The sequence below is a fragment of the Chrysochloris asiatica genome, unplaced genomic scaffold (assembly GCF_000296735.1).
Source record: "Chrysochloris asiatica unplaced genomic scaffold, ChrAsi1.0 scaffold00075, whole genome shotgun sequence".
NCBI lineage: Eukaryota > Metazoa > Chordata > Mammalia > Afrosoricida > Chrysochloridae > Chrysochloris > Chrysochloris asiatica.
Window position 1 is genome coordinate 15,421,354 of NW_006408593.1, and position 16,372 is coordinate 15,437,725.

A 16,372-nucleotide genomic window follows, 5' to 3' on the forward strand; every position below is an offset into this window, starting at 1 on the left:
AAGATTTACATCCTCGGAAACCCTGTACAGGGTCGCTATGGGTCGGAACAGACTCCATGGCACATAACAACAACAATAACTCCTTTCTGGTCCCAAAGCTGAAAGCACTGTACAAAGGAACATGATTTGAGTCCCTCGTGGCTGTCAATAACTGCCTTTTTGGTGTGGTGTAACCGTTCAGGGAAGGGTTAGAGAGATGGAACCATCTCCTTCACAAGTGTAAAGAGCATGATATGTCTAGGACAATATGTTTAGAAAAAGTAACTTCACATTTTGATATTTTTATTAAATACAAAAAGTTTCAAATGAAAGATTCTAAGTCTGTTCTTTCTAGTTTTAAAACCAAGACATGGAGTCACTGTAACAATCATTTTGAACATTTCTGAAGAAAAGTTTGGGACTTTACTTTGCAGGGAGATTAGAGCGGGGATAGGGGCTGAAGGAACCCTGACAGCACATTGGTTAAGTGGTTGGCTGCAAACTAACAGACAACAAACACTCCGCCATCGAAAAGACTCGGATATCTGCTCCTCATAAGATTGTTGCTGCTGTTAAATGCCACTGAGTTTGTTCTGACACAGCAATCTTGTCTGGGGTTTATAAGAAGAGATTGGTGGGTTTTAACAACTAGCCTTGGGTATTGCAGCCTAGTGATCCCTATGATACAGTTCTGCTGTCGTATTAGTCAGTATTGATTTGAAGGCACACAACCACAACAGGGGCTGAGGGGAAAGTCAAGCTGAAGAGGACTAACATGAAAAAAAAAACCAAATTTTTTCTTAATATTTGTGAATATCAAGACGCTATATATTTTTATCTCTATATCTTTATGTTCTGTGGATAAAATTGCTTTACATAAACTTGTCTATATCCTTTATTTGGGAAAAGTTTTTATGATTTTCCATAAAATTTTTTTAGCTTGACTTTAAACACTGAAGTTCATTACAGCATTATTCACAATTTGCAAAAGGTGAAGGTTACCACCTTAATATTCATCAACAGATAATTATACAAATAAATTATGGCATAACATAAAATAAGATACTATTTACCTGTGAAGAAAAATGCAAGTTATGATACATACTATAAGAAATTTCACCCTTGAAAACATTATGCTGAGTAAAGTAAGTCAGTCACAATGGACAGATACTTATTCCGATTATATGAAATATGATTGCTTGCATCCACAATCAACAATCATAGATGTAGCAGTCAAGAAACCAAATGATGTATTGCATTAGGTAAATCTGCTGAGAAGTATCTCTTTAAAGTGCTGAAGAGCAGATATACCTGTTTGAGGACTAAGGTACAACTGAACCAATCCATGATATTTCATCTCACCTTATATGCATGTGAAAGTTGGACAGTGAATATGGAAAATCATAGAACCATTGATGCATTTGAATTATGCGGTTGGAGGAGAATATTGAAAGTGCCATGGACCACTAAAAGAACAAATCTGTGTTGGAAGGAGTACATCCAGAATGCTTCTTAGAAGCTAGGATGACGAGACTTTGTCTCTCATACTTCTGACATGTTATGAGGTGGTACCAGCCATGGAGAAGGATATCATGCTTGGTAAAGTGGAGGTTCAGCAAAAAAGAGGACAACCCCCAGAGTGATGGATTGTCACAGTAGCAGCAACAAAAGGCTCAAACATAATAGCAATTGATATGATGATTCCAGACAAGGCAGTTAAATCATTATGTTGTGCACAGGGTCACTAATAGGTGGAGCCAACTAAGTCGCACTGAACAACAATAACAACGTGGAATAACTAGAATAGCAAGTGTATAGAGACCAAAGTTTATTTGTGATTCGCAGGGGCTGGCTGAGGGAGGAAGAAAGAAATACTCAATGCTTAGGGAATATTGAACTTCTGTTAAGAGTGATGGGAAATTTTTGAAATGGATAAAGAAAGTAGTCTTACAATATAATGAAAATAAGTCAATGTAATTGGATTATATAATTAACTCGCTAATTGTTTAGTATTATATATAGGGATTAACACTGGACTGCAAACTGGAAGGTCAATGGTTCTAACCCACCAGCCACTCCTCAGAAACACAAGCCTGGGTCGTTATGAACCAAAACCAACCTGATAGCACTTAACAACAAAATATATATTTATCAGAATGAAAGGAAAAAAAATAGGCCTAGAATCTTTATCTACCTTTCAAAACTCTAAAATAAATCTATAAATCAATATAATCAATACATGTATTGGTTATTACAATGAAAAGCTTAGTAAATCTAAGATTTTATTTATTTTTTATTTTTCCAGCTAAAGATAAGAGTCGCAAGAAATTCATGGAGAGTAGGAACAACGTGACAGAGTTTGTTCTTCTGGGGCTTACAGAAGATCCAAAAATGCAGAAAATCGTATTCGCTGTGTTTTTTGTCATCTACACCATCACTGTGGTGGGAAATGTGCTCATTGTGGTCACCATCACTGCCAGCCCATTGGTGGCATCCCCCATGTACTTTTTCCTGGCTTATCTCTCTATTATTGATACTTGCTATTCGTCTGTCACCACCCCTAAACTGATTGTAGATTCAGCCCATAAAAAGAAGACAATTCTATTTAGTGGTTGTATGACACAAATCTTCGGAGAACATCTCTTTGGAGGTACTGAGATTATCCTTCTTACTGTGATGGCTTATGACCGCTATGTAGCCATCTGCAAACCCTTGCATTATACAACCATCATGAATCGAAGAGTGTGTAGCATTCTAATAGGAGTCTCATGGATGGGAGGCTTTCTTCATGCCAGCATACAGATTCTTTTCATATTTCGATTACCATTCTGTGGCCCTAACATCATAGATCACTTTATGTGTGACCTAAACCCTTTGCTCAATCTTGCCTGCACTGACACCCGCACTCTAGGGCTCTTTGTTGCAGCCAACAGTGGGTTCATCTGCCTGCTCAACTTTCTCCTTTTGCTGCTTTCCTATGTGGTCATCTTGTACTCCCTAAGAACCCAGAGCTCAGAGGGGAAACGCAAAGCCCTCTCAACTTGTGCTTCCCATATCACAGTGGTCGTCTTATTTTTTGTGCCCTGCATATTTGTATACATGAGACCACCTGAAACTTTGTCTATTGACAAAGCAGTTGCTGTGTTCTATACCATCATCACTCCCATGTTAAATCCTTTAATCTATACCTTCAGAAATGCCCAGATGAAAAATGCCATTATGAAACTTTGCAGTAGGCAAGCTGTTTCAGTTGACAAATAAATATTTTTTGATCCTAATATTGATTCAACTGAGAAAAGCATTGAAAGATATCAGAGATAAGTGCTTATGAGATGAATATCAGAAACAGATCATTACAATTAATTGGTTTTGCATTTAGCAGATTAGAAGTAGGTACAAGAAAAGATTGAAACTTAAAACCCAGGAGTATACCTTGAATACTTGAAACTTACCAAATTCAGACTTAATTTTCTTAGCATTCTCCATGTAAATGTGTGCATTACCTTTCTCTTTGATAAAAAAGTAAAAGACATGATATAATTTTTTGGCATTAGTAACAAACTCTTTAAATGTCAAGATATTGGCACTTCTCTTATTCCATTTTACAGTAAGGAAATGAGAGAAAATAGAGGGAACCAAAGCAGATGTATTAAAGAATTAGAAACCAGAATTTGATTGATTTCACAGACCTTGTTTTTAATTGGTATAATACTTTGTCAAGCAATGATGATAGACAGGTGAAATAATTATAATAGCTACAATTTATTGAATTGGGAACTGTGCTGTTAACATTCTATATGCTAGTTTATTAGCTATAATTAGAATTCTAATAATCTTTATTAATTTTTCTGCTAATTTTCATGTACCACAATTTATTGTCATTTGTTGAGAGCAACATTATTATACCAAATGTTGAAATGTTGAAACCACAATGAGTCACTTAATCTCTGAATAGTAGGCTGTGAGGATTAGGTCATGTCTCTAAATTTCCTAATGGGAATGAGAACCATTTCATATTACTCATGTCACCCATTGTAGGTTGATAACCCAACAGAAAGAGTGATGGCTCAAATAAAAGCACATTTGAATGTTTGATGGAGATTTGTATTTATTATACCATACTTCATAAAGTACTTACCTGCTAAATACAATAAATTCTAGCATGAAACATATATCTGGTGCATAGTAGATATTTAATGGATAATTAAAACTATAAAGGAACTTTAACAAATTGAATAAAATATAGAGAAAAACAGTACTACACACCAGGGTACTCTTTCTTATCTTTATACAATACAGACCCGGAGAATTTTAGACCTCATGAGGGGGAATCAGAAACTGTTTGTGGCGCTGTGGGTTAATTCTGGACTGCAAAGTCATTTGAATCACAAGGTCGTCGATTCAAGCTCACCAGTTGCTCCTCCTCTTCGCAAACCCTATACATAGTCAAGAACTGACTTGATGGCACTTAACAACAACAGAAACAAACCAAAAAATAGGAAATGCAAGAAAACTTTTCAGTGTTTGAGCAAATATTTGACCTTGCTATTCTCCCTGATTTCTGGGTTTTATTATATTATGAATGTAGTCTATGTATGCTAATTTTCTCTACTCATTCTCATTACGTTTTGGTATCATATCAATATGATATGAGTTGTTTTGAAAAAAATATGGTGTTGACTAAACACAAAGTAACTTCAGCACAAATATATTCCATTTTTTTGCTTGACTCATTAACAAACAAACACATATGTTTGACCCAGCATGTATTTTGTGCCCAGTAATAATTACTGGGGCTTCAATTTTGAGTAAAAAGAGACATTGGTCCTCCTTCTGATCCACTTCAAGACGCTAAAGAGAACAAAGTGTCCAATGCAGTGATAAAATGATGTTTCAGTTCAAATGATTTTGCAATCTGACACATTAGCCCACAGTGCTGGAGTAGTAGGCATAAAGTTGGTGTGAGAGAACACAAACAGGTGATATATTCAGTAATTGTAAGTTTGATCAATTTCAGACTGAAGTAGTTGGTGGAAATCTTCAGAAAACCTATATAATTCATCACAACAGTAATGAGTAATTCATTTGTTCATTAAACAACAATTCTTTGAAGTTATAATGTGTGCCAGGAGCTGTGTTCAACAATGAAATTGTAAAAGGGTAAAATAGCAAGACACAAAGCTAAAGAGATAGAAACTGAGGAGATCAGGAAGAATCATGTAGTCACGTAAGTTCTTAATATTAAGGACAATGGAGAAACACTAACTGATCTTTTGAATTTGGGAGTGATGTAATTAGATTTCAGTTTGAGAACATTAACTTTAGCTACAGCACCAGAACAAGACCAGAAACACGATAGGAGTTAGAAGTCTATCATAATGATTTAGGGTGAAAAGATGCAGGTCTTAACTCTGGTGGTTCCAGTGAAGATTCAGAGTCAATTACTGTGAGTCTGGGCTGCTAACAGTTTACATTGCTCCCCTCCTCTGGTGGCTGTCTAATATGGGAGGCAATGCTCACCACCTGAGGACCCAAAGTGGTCAATGACTGACTAGTACTAGATACAAAAGACAGATCACTTACCCCAATGTGGGCCCATGTCACTAACACAATTTGTATGCCAGAGTTCCTGTGACTACAAACTAGACTCCAACTGAGACACACCCATTCTTAGCCCTATTGTAGTCTTCTTCCTTTCTTTTTATAAATCACTTTCAGAAAAATTTACACCTAAAGAACCCAAATGAATGTGGAGGGAGAAAAGAGAATTCTAGAAATATTTAAGGATTATAAACAAAACCATAGAGGGTGAAGATCTCACCACTTGCCTGTTAGTTTGTCTAAATATGATTGTTGGCATGTTTCTGTCATGGTGGAATCTCTGTCATCTGTATTTTAAATATCAGCTGAGTCACCCATGGTACACAGTTTTCAGGAGAGATTCCAGTCTAAAACACACTACACAAAAGGAGAGGTAGACTAATTCTGATCATACAACCAATGAACATTTTATAAACATCAGGTATAGTGCCAGAAGATGAAAATATTATGACTAACAGCAAAACATTAGCAGATCGTGTTGGAAGATGAGCCCCTCAGTTTGGAAGACTCTCAAAACACAACTGCAAAAGAGCTACCTTGTCAAACTATAGTTGATTATAATGACATAACTGGAACAAAGCTTTCAGGACCTTTATTTGCCAAGAAAACAAACAAACAAACAAATCTATTAATGACTGGAACATGTCACGTGCAAAGTGTAAACAAGGAAAATTGGAAATTGTCAAAATGAAATGGAACACAAAGATTGATTAGTGAGCTGAAGTGGACTGGTATTGGCCATTTTTAATCAGATTAAAATATTGCTTACTATTCTGGAAATGACAAATTCAAGAGGAATGACATCACATTAATCATCTAAAATAACATTTCTAGATATATCTTGATATACAATGCTGTCTGTAATAAGATAATATCTGTACAAGGAAAACCAGTTAATATGACATTTTTCAAATTTATGTACCAACCACCAAGCTGATGATTATGAAATTGGAGATTTCCACCAACTACTTCAGTCTGAAATTGATCAAACGTACAATCATGATACACTGATAATTATTTGTTACTGGGATCTGAAATATCAGAAACAAAGAGGAAGAATGCATAGTTGGAAAATATTGCCTTGGTGACAGAAATTATGGTGGAGACGTCATGATAGAATTTAGCAAGAACAACCACTTGATTATTACAAACACCTTTTTAAACCACATAAAAGTTATACATGGACCTAACCAGATGGAGTGCACAAGAATCAAATTGAGAACATCTGTTGGAAGAGACAGTACAGAAGCTCAATATCATCAGTAAAAACAAGGTCAGAGGTAGAGTTTGGAAAAGACCATAAATTGTTGCCATGCAAGTTCTGACTGAAGATGAAGAAAATTGAAACAAGTTCACTAGGGCCAAAACATGGCTTTGAATAAATGCCACCTGAATTTAGAGACTATCTTCAGAACAGATTGATGCATTAGACACTAGGGGACTAAAGACCAGAAGAGTTGTGGGATGACTTTAAGGACATCATACATGAAGAAAGCAAGAGGTCATTAAGCAGAGAAGAAAGAAAGAAAAGACCAAATGGATGTTAGAAGAGATTCTGAAACCTTCTCTCTAGCATAGAGATGCTAAAACAAATTTAAAAAATGAGAAGGATAAAGAATTTAATATACAATTTCAAAAAGCAGCTAGAGAAGACAAAGTAAAGTATTATAATGAGATGTGCAGAGACCTGTAGTTGGAATATTGAGTATACCATAGACTGCCAGAAAAAGATAAATCTGTGTTGGGAGAAGTAAATCATGACTGCTTCTTAGAAGTAAGGATGATGAGAGTTAGGATGTACTTAGAATATGCTATCAGGACGGGTCAGTCCATGGAGAAGAACATCATGTTTGACAAAGTAGAGGGAAGATCCTCAATAAAATGAATTGACACAATTTCTACAACAACAGACTAAATATGGTATCTTGGGCTGGATTTTCTGGACAAGCAAAACCAGTGAAACATACAGAAAGAGAATAAAGAAAGAAGTTTATTAAAAGGAAATAGTTTACAATTGTAGAGTCCCAGGTCCCCAGTGGAAGAAAGAGAGAGCCTGTCTTGGGTGTCCATTATAATGGGAGCATGCTTCACCCCCAAGGAAGCATCCCTTTGATTGATTGGTTGCTCAGAGCCACTCATCATAGAGTTAACTATGCCTGTACTAGTTTCCATCACCATGGAAATAAGCACATCCCAAATACTAAACCTCTGGAAATCCTAGCCTAGTCAAGTTGATACAGAACCCTAATCATTGCACATAGAAACTACTAGACATACAGGATGAGGCGGTGTTTTGTTCTAGTGTACACAGGATCACTATGAGTTGTATCCAACTCAACAGCAACTAACAACAGCAACAGTCATCATGCAGATACTACTTGAAAAACTTTCCAGTGTTTTCAATTGTGTTGTGGATTATAGACTAAGTGTAGACCAAAATGTAGTTAAAAATCTCTTTCAGGAAAAGAAAAATCTATTTCAGAATTACCTCATTTGAAGCCACCAGCAGTCAGTCGTACCTAAATGATTCTTTGCAACATTTTTACAATTATACCTTGGCCTATGACCCTGAGTAATCCTCCTCTAGACAATTTTAAGAGCTATCTTGCTATTGCTTTTCAGCATGGACTCCCACCACATGAGTGCTTTTGGTTGGTTTTATGAAATATGCTATTATTTTATGCATAACTGTAAGTCATTCATTTTATATCCAAGTGGACATTCTATTCCTTTTTTGAGCAAATGACAGTGTTTTGTTGGCATCTATAGAAGCCACTTTAATCTTCTTCTCAATAAGCAAAAGGTCTCCCATAACAGTATTCCTATCACTGCATCTCTTGATTATCCATTCATCAAGATTATATTTGCCTGAGCAACTGGTGAGAATAAACAGCCAGACTTTGCTCTCACTGTGAGAACCAAATGCTCCCTGTACTGCTAAAAGTGGTGCTTAGACACTTGGCAATAGAGAAGAATTAATTTTACCTTCATTGTTTAAAGTGTTATCATTCAGGGAGATTTTAGCAGATTTTCATATAGAATCACACCCACCTATTGAAGAATGTCCTTTACATACTTTTGAAAGTAAAATATCTCATTTTTCATTAGCAGAGAGTGATTATTGCATCCATATCACTCAACAACAGAAGTAAAAATCTTGACAGAGTAATGAACTATTCTTGATATAAAGACTTTATCACAGAAAAATTAAAATCATATGACACTGGTTCAAAACCATATGTATAAGGAGCTCTGGTAGTGCAGTGGTTTTGAGGTAGGTTGCTAATCTCAAGGTCAGCAGTTCAATACTACCAGGTGTTCTGCAGGAGAAAGATGAGGTTCTCTGCTCCCATAAAGATTTACAGCCTGGGAAACCCTATTCAGGGTGGCTATGAGTTGGAACCAATTTCACAGCTCAAAAGCCATATGTATACACATACATAAATTGACCTAGCTATATGTACACTTTTAAGATTTAATACCAGGGTATTTCAGTTCAGATACTTTTGGTTGCAAATTACAGAATAATGCAAGTAAAACCTTTTTGAACTACAAAATGAATTACTAATTGGTCAGCATAAGTATGAAGTTGAAAATTATGACAAGCTCAGGGTTAGTTGATTAAATGTATCAATTTTGCTATAAAGGAGCCATGTATGCAAGTAAAAATTTAGTTGACTCAGTTGAAGTCTTTGGTACAAGTGAGAATAAAGTAAGTTAAGACACATCCTCTTGAATCAGGGAATATATCTTTATGTTATGGCGACACATAGAAGCCATTTCCAATTGTGTTTGAGAGGTAGATTATTATGGTTCAAGGTAGCCTAGATTCAGGCTGGGATCAAAACATCTGCTCTAAGCTGAGGACTCTAAATCCAAGGAAAGAGAAAGGCTGTGTGCTGGTGGTCAGGAGGCAGGCTAGCAGAATGTGTCTTTGGTTGTTTAGATGATTATATATTCCTGAGTGTTTTTATGTACATTTCCACACCCCCCAAAACAACAACAACAACAAAAAACTAACAGAAGGAACAGAGGCAAACACTATTGAATGATGATGCACGGAGGAGATTGTAATTATTTCAATGAAACCACGGTGTAAACCTGATGTTCTCCCATGCAAATGATCACTCAATTCACAATATAAACTTTTTTAAAAAAAGAAAAAAACAGGCCCTCAACAACAACAACAAAACATCTGCCCTAACCAAGAACTCTAGACTTTGTCTCTCTTTTCAAAAAATGGAATGTAATTTTCACTAACTTTCCCAGTCCCAACATTCTTTGCCTCTGAGCCTGAAGGTTTATTGCATATAGACTCTCTACCAGTCCTAGCAAGGACTTCCTTTGACATAGATATGGATAGGCAAGAGAATATGGGGCTGATTCTCCCTTCATTTTGGCTTAATGTTATCAGCCTTACCTAAGGATTTCCTCAAATAAAACTCATAAACTATTATCCACTTTATTTTAGAACATTTCTTGCACAGACTTTTCATAGAACTTGCTTATATGTTATAGTTTCTTGGCAAGAGTCAAGTTTTTGTCCTGTATGAATTATCTAGGGAAGAAAACTGTCCAGGAGAGGTTATTTCATTTGAATCTGTTCCAAATATTCTAGGAAACTAATTTATAATGAACTTGCATTGTCTTTCATTTAAAACAGCGACTACATAAAAAAGCCATAAACTGTTTCTGCATCTATAAATGGAAGAATTATTTCTGAGAAACTGACCCAAGAGATTTCTGAAAACTCAAATTCATCCCCAAGCTGGAGACTTTCTTTAAGTTGTATCTACTTCTGTAGATGTTTTCTTTTTATGTTTTCTCTTGATACATATCCCTCGTTGCTATTAGGAATTTGTAGAGATTCTTATTTATTAGGGTGAGGTTGGAAAGATACAGGGCATTCTTTTAGCAAAGAATGTATATGCTATTTACCTAATGCTGAAAAGACTGAAAAGTTATCCTCCTGTCTGTGAGAAAGTTCTGGCATTGGCTTTTCTGGGAGTTACAACCCAGCATTTGCCTTAAATGCAAAGTTTAATAACTAGGGATATGAGAGTTACCTTAAATCTTCAAAGTGAAATACTTTTGTTGCTTTATAATAATTGACTAAAAAGAGAAAAATTCAAATATCTAATTTCAGTGATCTTTCCTTTATGTGGATGTGTGTGTTAGTAAATAACAGGATTGGCCAGATTAATTTTCACTAATTTGTCCAGTTTTTATATAGTCAAGCAAACATAACACCTTAGTTTTGCTTGGAACACATTTTCCAACAGGTGATATTGTTCAGCTGTTTACTATCTTTGTATTATATATATTGACATTATTTTTTAGTGTATTCTAGGCATCCACTTTGGACATGTCTACATTTATTTGAAAAACAAAACAAAACTTAGATGATGGGAAGCCTGTGTGGAAGTACAAAAAGTGTAGCCTCTTGAAACTATTTCTAGGTCCACTGGCCAGTCACGCATTGCCATACCTTCTGTGTTTGCAGATAAATACATGGGTTATCTACAGCTATTTTCAATGAAAAGGACAGTAATGTTTAGAACCAAGAACAAGACTCAAGAAGTAAGTTTTTGAAATGACTGAGAATGGACACTCATTAAAAATTTACACACAATATTAAACTATAGGGAGATGAGTTATTCTACTCTGGGAAAATATTTAAAGCCTCAGAAACCCTATACAGCATTGCTAAATTGGAACCAACTGGACAGCATACAACAAAAAACAATGTACTAGTTTGTAGTCCTGATGCAGCACTGGACTGCTAGCCGCAAGGTTGGCAGTTCAAACAAATCCACCAGCGGCTCATCTAAAACCATGTACAGGGTTGCTATCAGTCAGAACCAACTCAGGAGCACTTAACAACAATAATGCACTAGTTGGTGATCATTAAAGATCAGCTAACTTTAGTTCAACAATATTTGTTGAAAATCTAGGTATTGTTAAGGTTGCTGTGGCTGTGTGCCATCCAGTGGGTTCATAATCATAGTGACTCTGTATGGGTTTCTGAGGAGTCAGTGGCTAGTGGGTTTGAACTGGCTACCTTGTGGTTAGCAGTAAGTGCTTAGTGTACAGTGCACACAAAGACGAATATAGTACATATCATAAATATTTCCAACTCAAAGTACTGATTCTATATCAATAGAATATGAGAGCATGTTAAAAGTTGAGGGCTAGGCAAAGAAGGAATGTGATTGCTTAAGAACCTGAAGTAGCAGTCAAGAAATCAAACAACGTACTGCATTAGGCAAATCTGCTGCACAAGACCTTTTAATGTGTTGAAGAGCAGGATAAAGTGTGCCTGACCCAAACCATGGTATTTTCAATAACCTCATGTGCATGTGAAAGCTGGACAGTGAATAATGAAGATTGAAGAAGAATTGATGCATTTGAGTTATGGCGTTGGAGTAGAATATTGAAAGTGCCATGGGCTGCCAAAAGAACCAACAAATCCGTGTTAGAAGAAGTGCGGCCAGAGTGTTCCTTGGAAACCAGGATGGCCACACTTCATCTCTCATATTTCAGACATATTGTAAGGAGGAACCAGTCACTGGAGAAGGATATCATGTTTGGTAAGGTGGAGGGTCAGAGAAAAAGAGGAAGACCCCCAGTGAGATAGATTGACAAAGTGACAGCATCAATGGGCTCAAACATGACAACAGTTGGGAGGTTGGCCCAGGAAAGCGCAGTGTTTCCTTCTGTTGTGCATAGGGTCGCTATGAGTCAGTGACTTGATGGCACCTATCAACCACAACAACAACAACAACAAAGAACCTGACAGACAATCTATATCCAAAGGATTGTTCCAGGTGTGACGCTATGGGTTAATGCGCTGAACTGCAAGGTTGGTTTGAACCACAAGGTCGACTGTTCAAGTGTACCAGTCATTTCTTGGAAAACCTATACAGCATCGCTATGAGTCAGAACCAACTCAAAGGCACTTAACAACAACAACAATATATTTCAACGTTCCACCTCTTCAGATTTAATGAGAAAGTAAATTTGACTAAACAATCTTCGAGGCAGGAAAACTGAACTAATAGTGGAGTATCATAATATTTAGTGAGCTATTCCTCCAAAGCATTATTTTTTGGTGCTACACAGATCATACTATAAAGGTACTCAGCACTGAGTCCATGTCAAATTCAAAAGTGAAAGCGCTGATTTTATGACGATTCATTTATTGTTATCTTCACCACTAGAGAACGCATTTCTTGAAAGCAGAAATTGTTTCTCCTTTTTGTCACCACCAACATAGCTGGCATTTATCATCATGTTGTTTTTTTTAAAGGAGTAATAAATTAATGAATGACTGTTGGGGCTCTGACTGCTAATCTCTTTAGAAGATCCACTAAGTTTTAGACATGAAATCTATTCATTAGGTCTAGTCCAGCCATCTGAGAAGAAATAGAATTGTCAAGGGAAAAAATGGTGCTATCATTGGAAGAGAAAGTCAGTTGATGTTTTTAAATATTTGTCATGTATTAGATACTTTAGAAGATGAATAGTGAAGAAATTTCCATGACATAACTGACATATTCATAGCGGTTTTTGTAATTGCATTACAGTTTTTTTCATCTTTCCTTTTTTTTCAATTTTAATTCTCCTGAATAGTCATTTCTGAAACAGGTCTTGTAGATGAGTAAATAGAACAGAAAAACAATGGAACATATTTTTTCCTCTGGTACTCACTCAAGATGCTCAGGGTCAAAAACATTCTTTGTCATGTTTTTGTTTATTTACATTTATGACAATGATGGACAGCCTGCTCATTGTCACAGCTTTATTGTCAGCCCCTCCTAAGACTCCCCCATGTACTTCTTCACTTTATTCCACCACTTCCCCCAAAGTGATCATAGACTTACTCTATGATACAAAGACTATTTTCATGGGCCAGCTCTTTCTGGAACTGTAGTTTTTGGTGAGGTCTTTCTCCTGATGACAATGGCTGACGACCACTGTGCAATTGTTTGTAAGCAGCTGCACTACTTGACCATCTTGCATCCACAGGTTTACATTCCATTGCTGGTGATGGCTTGGGTTGGAGGGTTTTTTGCACTTTTTGGTTCAACTTCTCTTTGTGTGCAGGCTCCCCATCTGTGGTCCAGTGTCACTGACTACTTCCTTTGTGACATGTGCCTGTTATTGGCACTGGCTTGCTCTGACACCTATTTTATAGACTTTACTGTGGTACTCAGTGGTGGAGCCATCTATGAGGTCATCTTTATCCTTCTGCTAATCTGTTTTGGAAGATTGTGCAGACAGAGTGCTCCTTGGAGGCCAGGAGCTCTCTCATACTTTGGACATATTGTCCAGAGGAAACAGTCACTGGAGAAGGATGTCATGCTGGGTAAGGTGGAGGGTCAGAGAAAAAGAGGAAGACCCCCAATGAGATGGATCACCCAGGTGACATCATTGATGGACTCAAGTGTGGCAGCAGTAGTGAGGTTGGCCCAGGATCGGACATTGTTTCGTTCCGGTGTGCATGGGGTCTCTATAATTCGGTTCTGACTCGATGGCACCTGAAAACAATCTCCTAAAAGGTCATTATAAGTCAAGAAGGGAGGAGCAAAGTCCTGTCTACCTGCAGCTCCCATATCACTATGCTGTCCCTTTTTCTATCTCCTGTATGTTCAGGTATGTTAGACCTGTTCCAACGTTTCTATGACTGTGGTTTATACAGTCATCACTCCCATATTGAATCCTCTAATATATACCCTGAGAAATTCTGAGATGAAAAATGCTATTGAAGAAAAACTCTGGAGAAAAATATTAACAAGTAAAATAAGAATGTGCAGCCACACTGAACATATCATTGCTAATTCTAAAGCAACACATAGGCAACATACTATCACAATGAACGATTTAGTCATTTCTGTGGATTCTATAGGAATATTTCTATTGTTGCAAAGACATCCTAAGTACAGAATAAATTATTCTTGAAGCCAGAAATAAAATATTTGAGAGAAAACCTGGAGTGTGAATAAAAAGTACAGATTTTTCCCTGTTATAAATAAAAATAACATGAGTCTCATATTGCAATTTCATTTTGATCAATATATATTGAAACAGGACTAAGAAGAAAAAGTTTATTTCCTATTTTGAAAAGAGATGAACAAGTTATTTTAGAAATTTTGTTCTCTTCCAAATTAATGAGAAAACAATTTGGCTAATATTTGGAAGAATGTTCTTAGGTCAAGAGAGTGGTTATAAAATTTTCCTGTTCATTATTTTATTAGCAACATACTTTTTTAGCTGTATTATGCATTTTTTGTTTAAAATTACTTCTTTTGCTCAGTACTACCTAAATATAACTATATATATAATGCGATACTGATCCAAATTAAATGATAATTCTTAATGAGATGGAAATACGAATCACCAACCTTATGTGGAAAGTAAAGGGGCACAAATAGCCTCCAAGGAACACTCTGGCTGCACTTTTTCCACACAGATTTGTTTGTACTTTTGGCAGTCCATGGTACTTTCAATAAACTATTTGAGACCAAAAGGGCAACAGTTGGTCATAATAAAGATAAAAGACAGGAAGAGACAGGGAAATGGATCAGTGGACATGAGGAACCTCGGGTGGAAATGGAAAAACTGTAACCAATGCCATGAAAAACTTTCTGCATGAATTGCTGAATGGAAAACGAATCAACTATGTAAACTTTCAACTAAATCACAATGAAGTGTTAAAAAATTTTTAGCTCTCTTTATACAATATTTTAATATTTATGCATCTTTTGGAAGAGTGTGTTAAGCATGAGCTGCTAAGCACAATGTCAGCAGGAGAATGTTGAAGCTGTCTGATTGATAGTCTTGGACACCTATTGAGCAATTCTACACTGTGCTATAGGTCACTATGAGTCAGTATAAACTTGATGACAGTGAGCTACATATTCAATAGTTTAAAAATAGATTTTAAAATAGAAGAAGACTATTTCTATCTCAAATTCTATGCATTTACAGTTTTGTATATTTTAATAGTACATTTGGTTGGTTGAAAACACCATCAGTGAGCAAATCTGAAAGATGTGATGTGGTTGATGATGAAACTCATTCTAATTTCTGATTAGGTAACAGATACTACCTAACTTTAGATATGGAAATCATAGTAATCTAAGTTGCAAGCATCTTGTCTGCTTTCCTCATTAATTATGCACCTCTATTGCCATTATTAAAAGAGTAGGTAGAGCTTTTGTTTTTCTCTCCATAAAGTAGGAGATATGGAAAGAAATGTCTTAATTTTCATAAGTAGCATTTCCATAAAAGTTGTCTTAAACTTAAAACCTTTTTATGTGTACATTTTTTTGTTCTTGCTGTTGTTTGGTGTCATTGAGTTGGTTCTCACTTATATTGACCTTATGTTTAACAAAATAAAACACTGCAGGGTTCTGGGCCATGTTCACAATTCTTGCTGCACTTAAGACCATTTCTTTGACCCCTGTGCCATTCCAACTGGTTGGGGCTTTTTTATCTTTATTTGGCTGATCCTCCACTCTAGCTAGCATGATGTCTTTCACCAGGGAGTGGTCCTTCCTGATAACATGTCTGAAGTATGAGAGACATAGTCTCACCATCCTGACTTCTAAAGTGTATTCTGATGTATTTCTTCCAACACAGATTTTTTGGCGCTCCTAGCAGTCCATGGTAACGTGAATACTCTTCTCCAACATCATAGTTCAAATGCATCAATTCTTCTATGGTCTTACAACTTTCAAGTGCATTTGAAGTTATTGAAAATACCATGGCTTGGATCAAGCATACCTTA

General features: G+C 36.3%; 1 protein-coding gene and 1 pseudogene across 1 annotated transcript; both read left to right on the forward strand.

Annotated features, from left to right (window-relative positions):
• Nucleotides 1-2,310: 2,310 nt before the first annotated feature.
• On the forward strand, nucleotides 2,311-3,240 carry LOC102820274 (olfactory receptor 4C46-like). The gene has a single exon (XM_006865117.1). The coding sequence runs from the start codon at nucleotides 2,311-2,313 to the stop codon at nucleotides 3,238-3,240; it is 930 nt and encodes a 309-aa protein (XP_006865179.1).
• A 10,111-nt stretch (nucleotides 3,241-13,351) lies between these two features.
• LOC102812159 overlaps nucleotides 13,352-16,372 on the forward strand; it is a 5,539-nt pseudogene continuing 2,518 nt past the window's right edge.

Bases quoted from the DNA above. Each gene is read 5' to 3' on its own strand.
- LOC102820274 (XM_006865117.1), top strand. From the start codon at position 2,311: ATGGAGAGTAGGAACAACGTGACAGAGTTTGTTCTTCTGGGGCTTACA.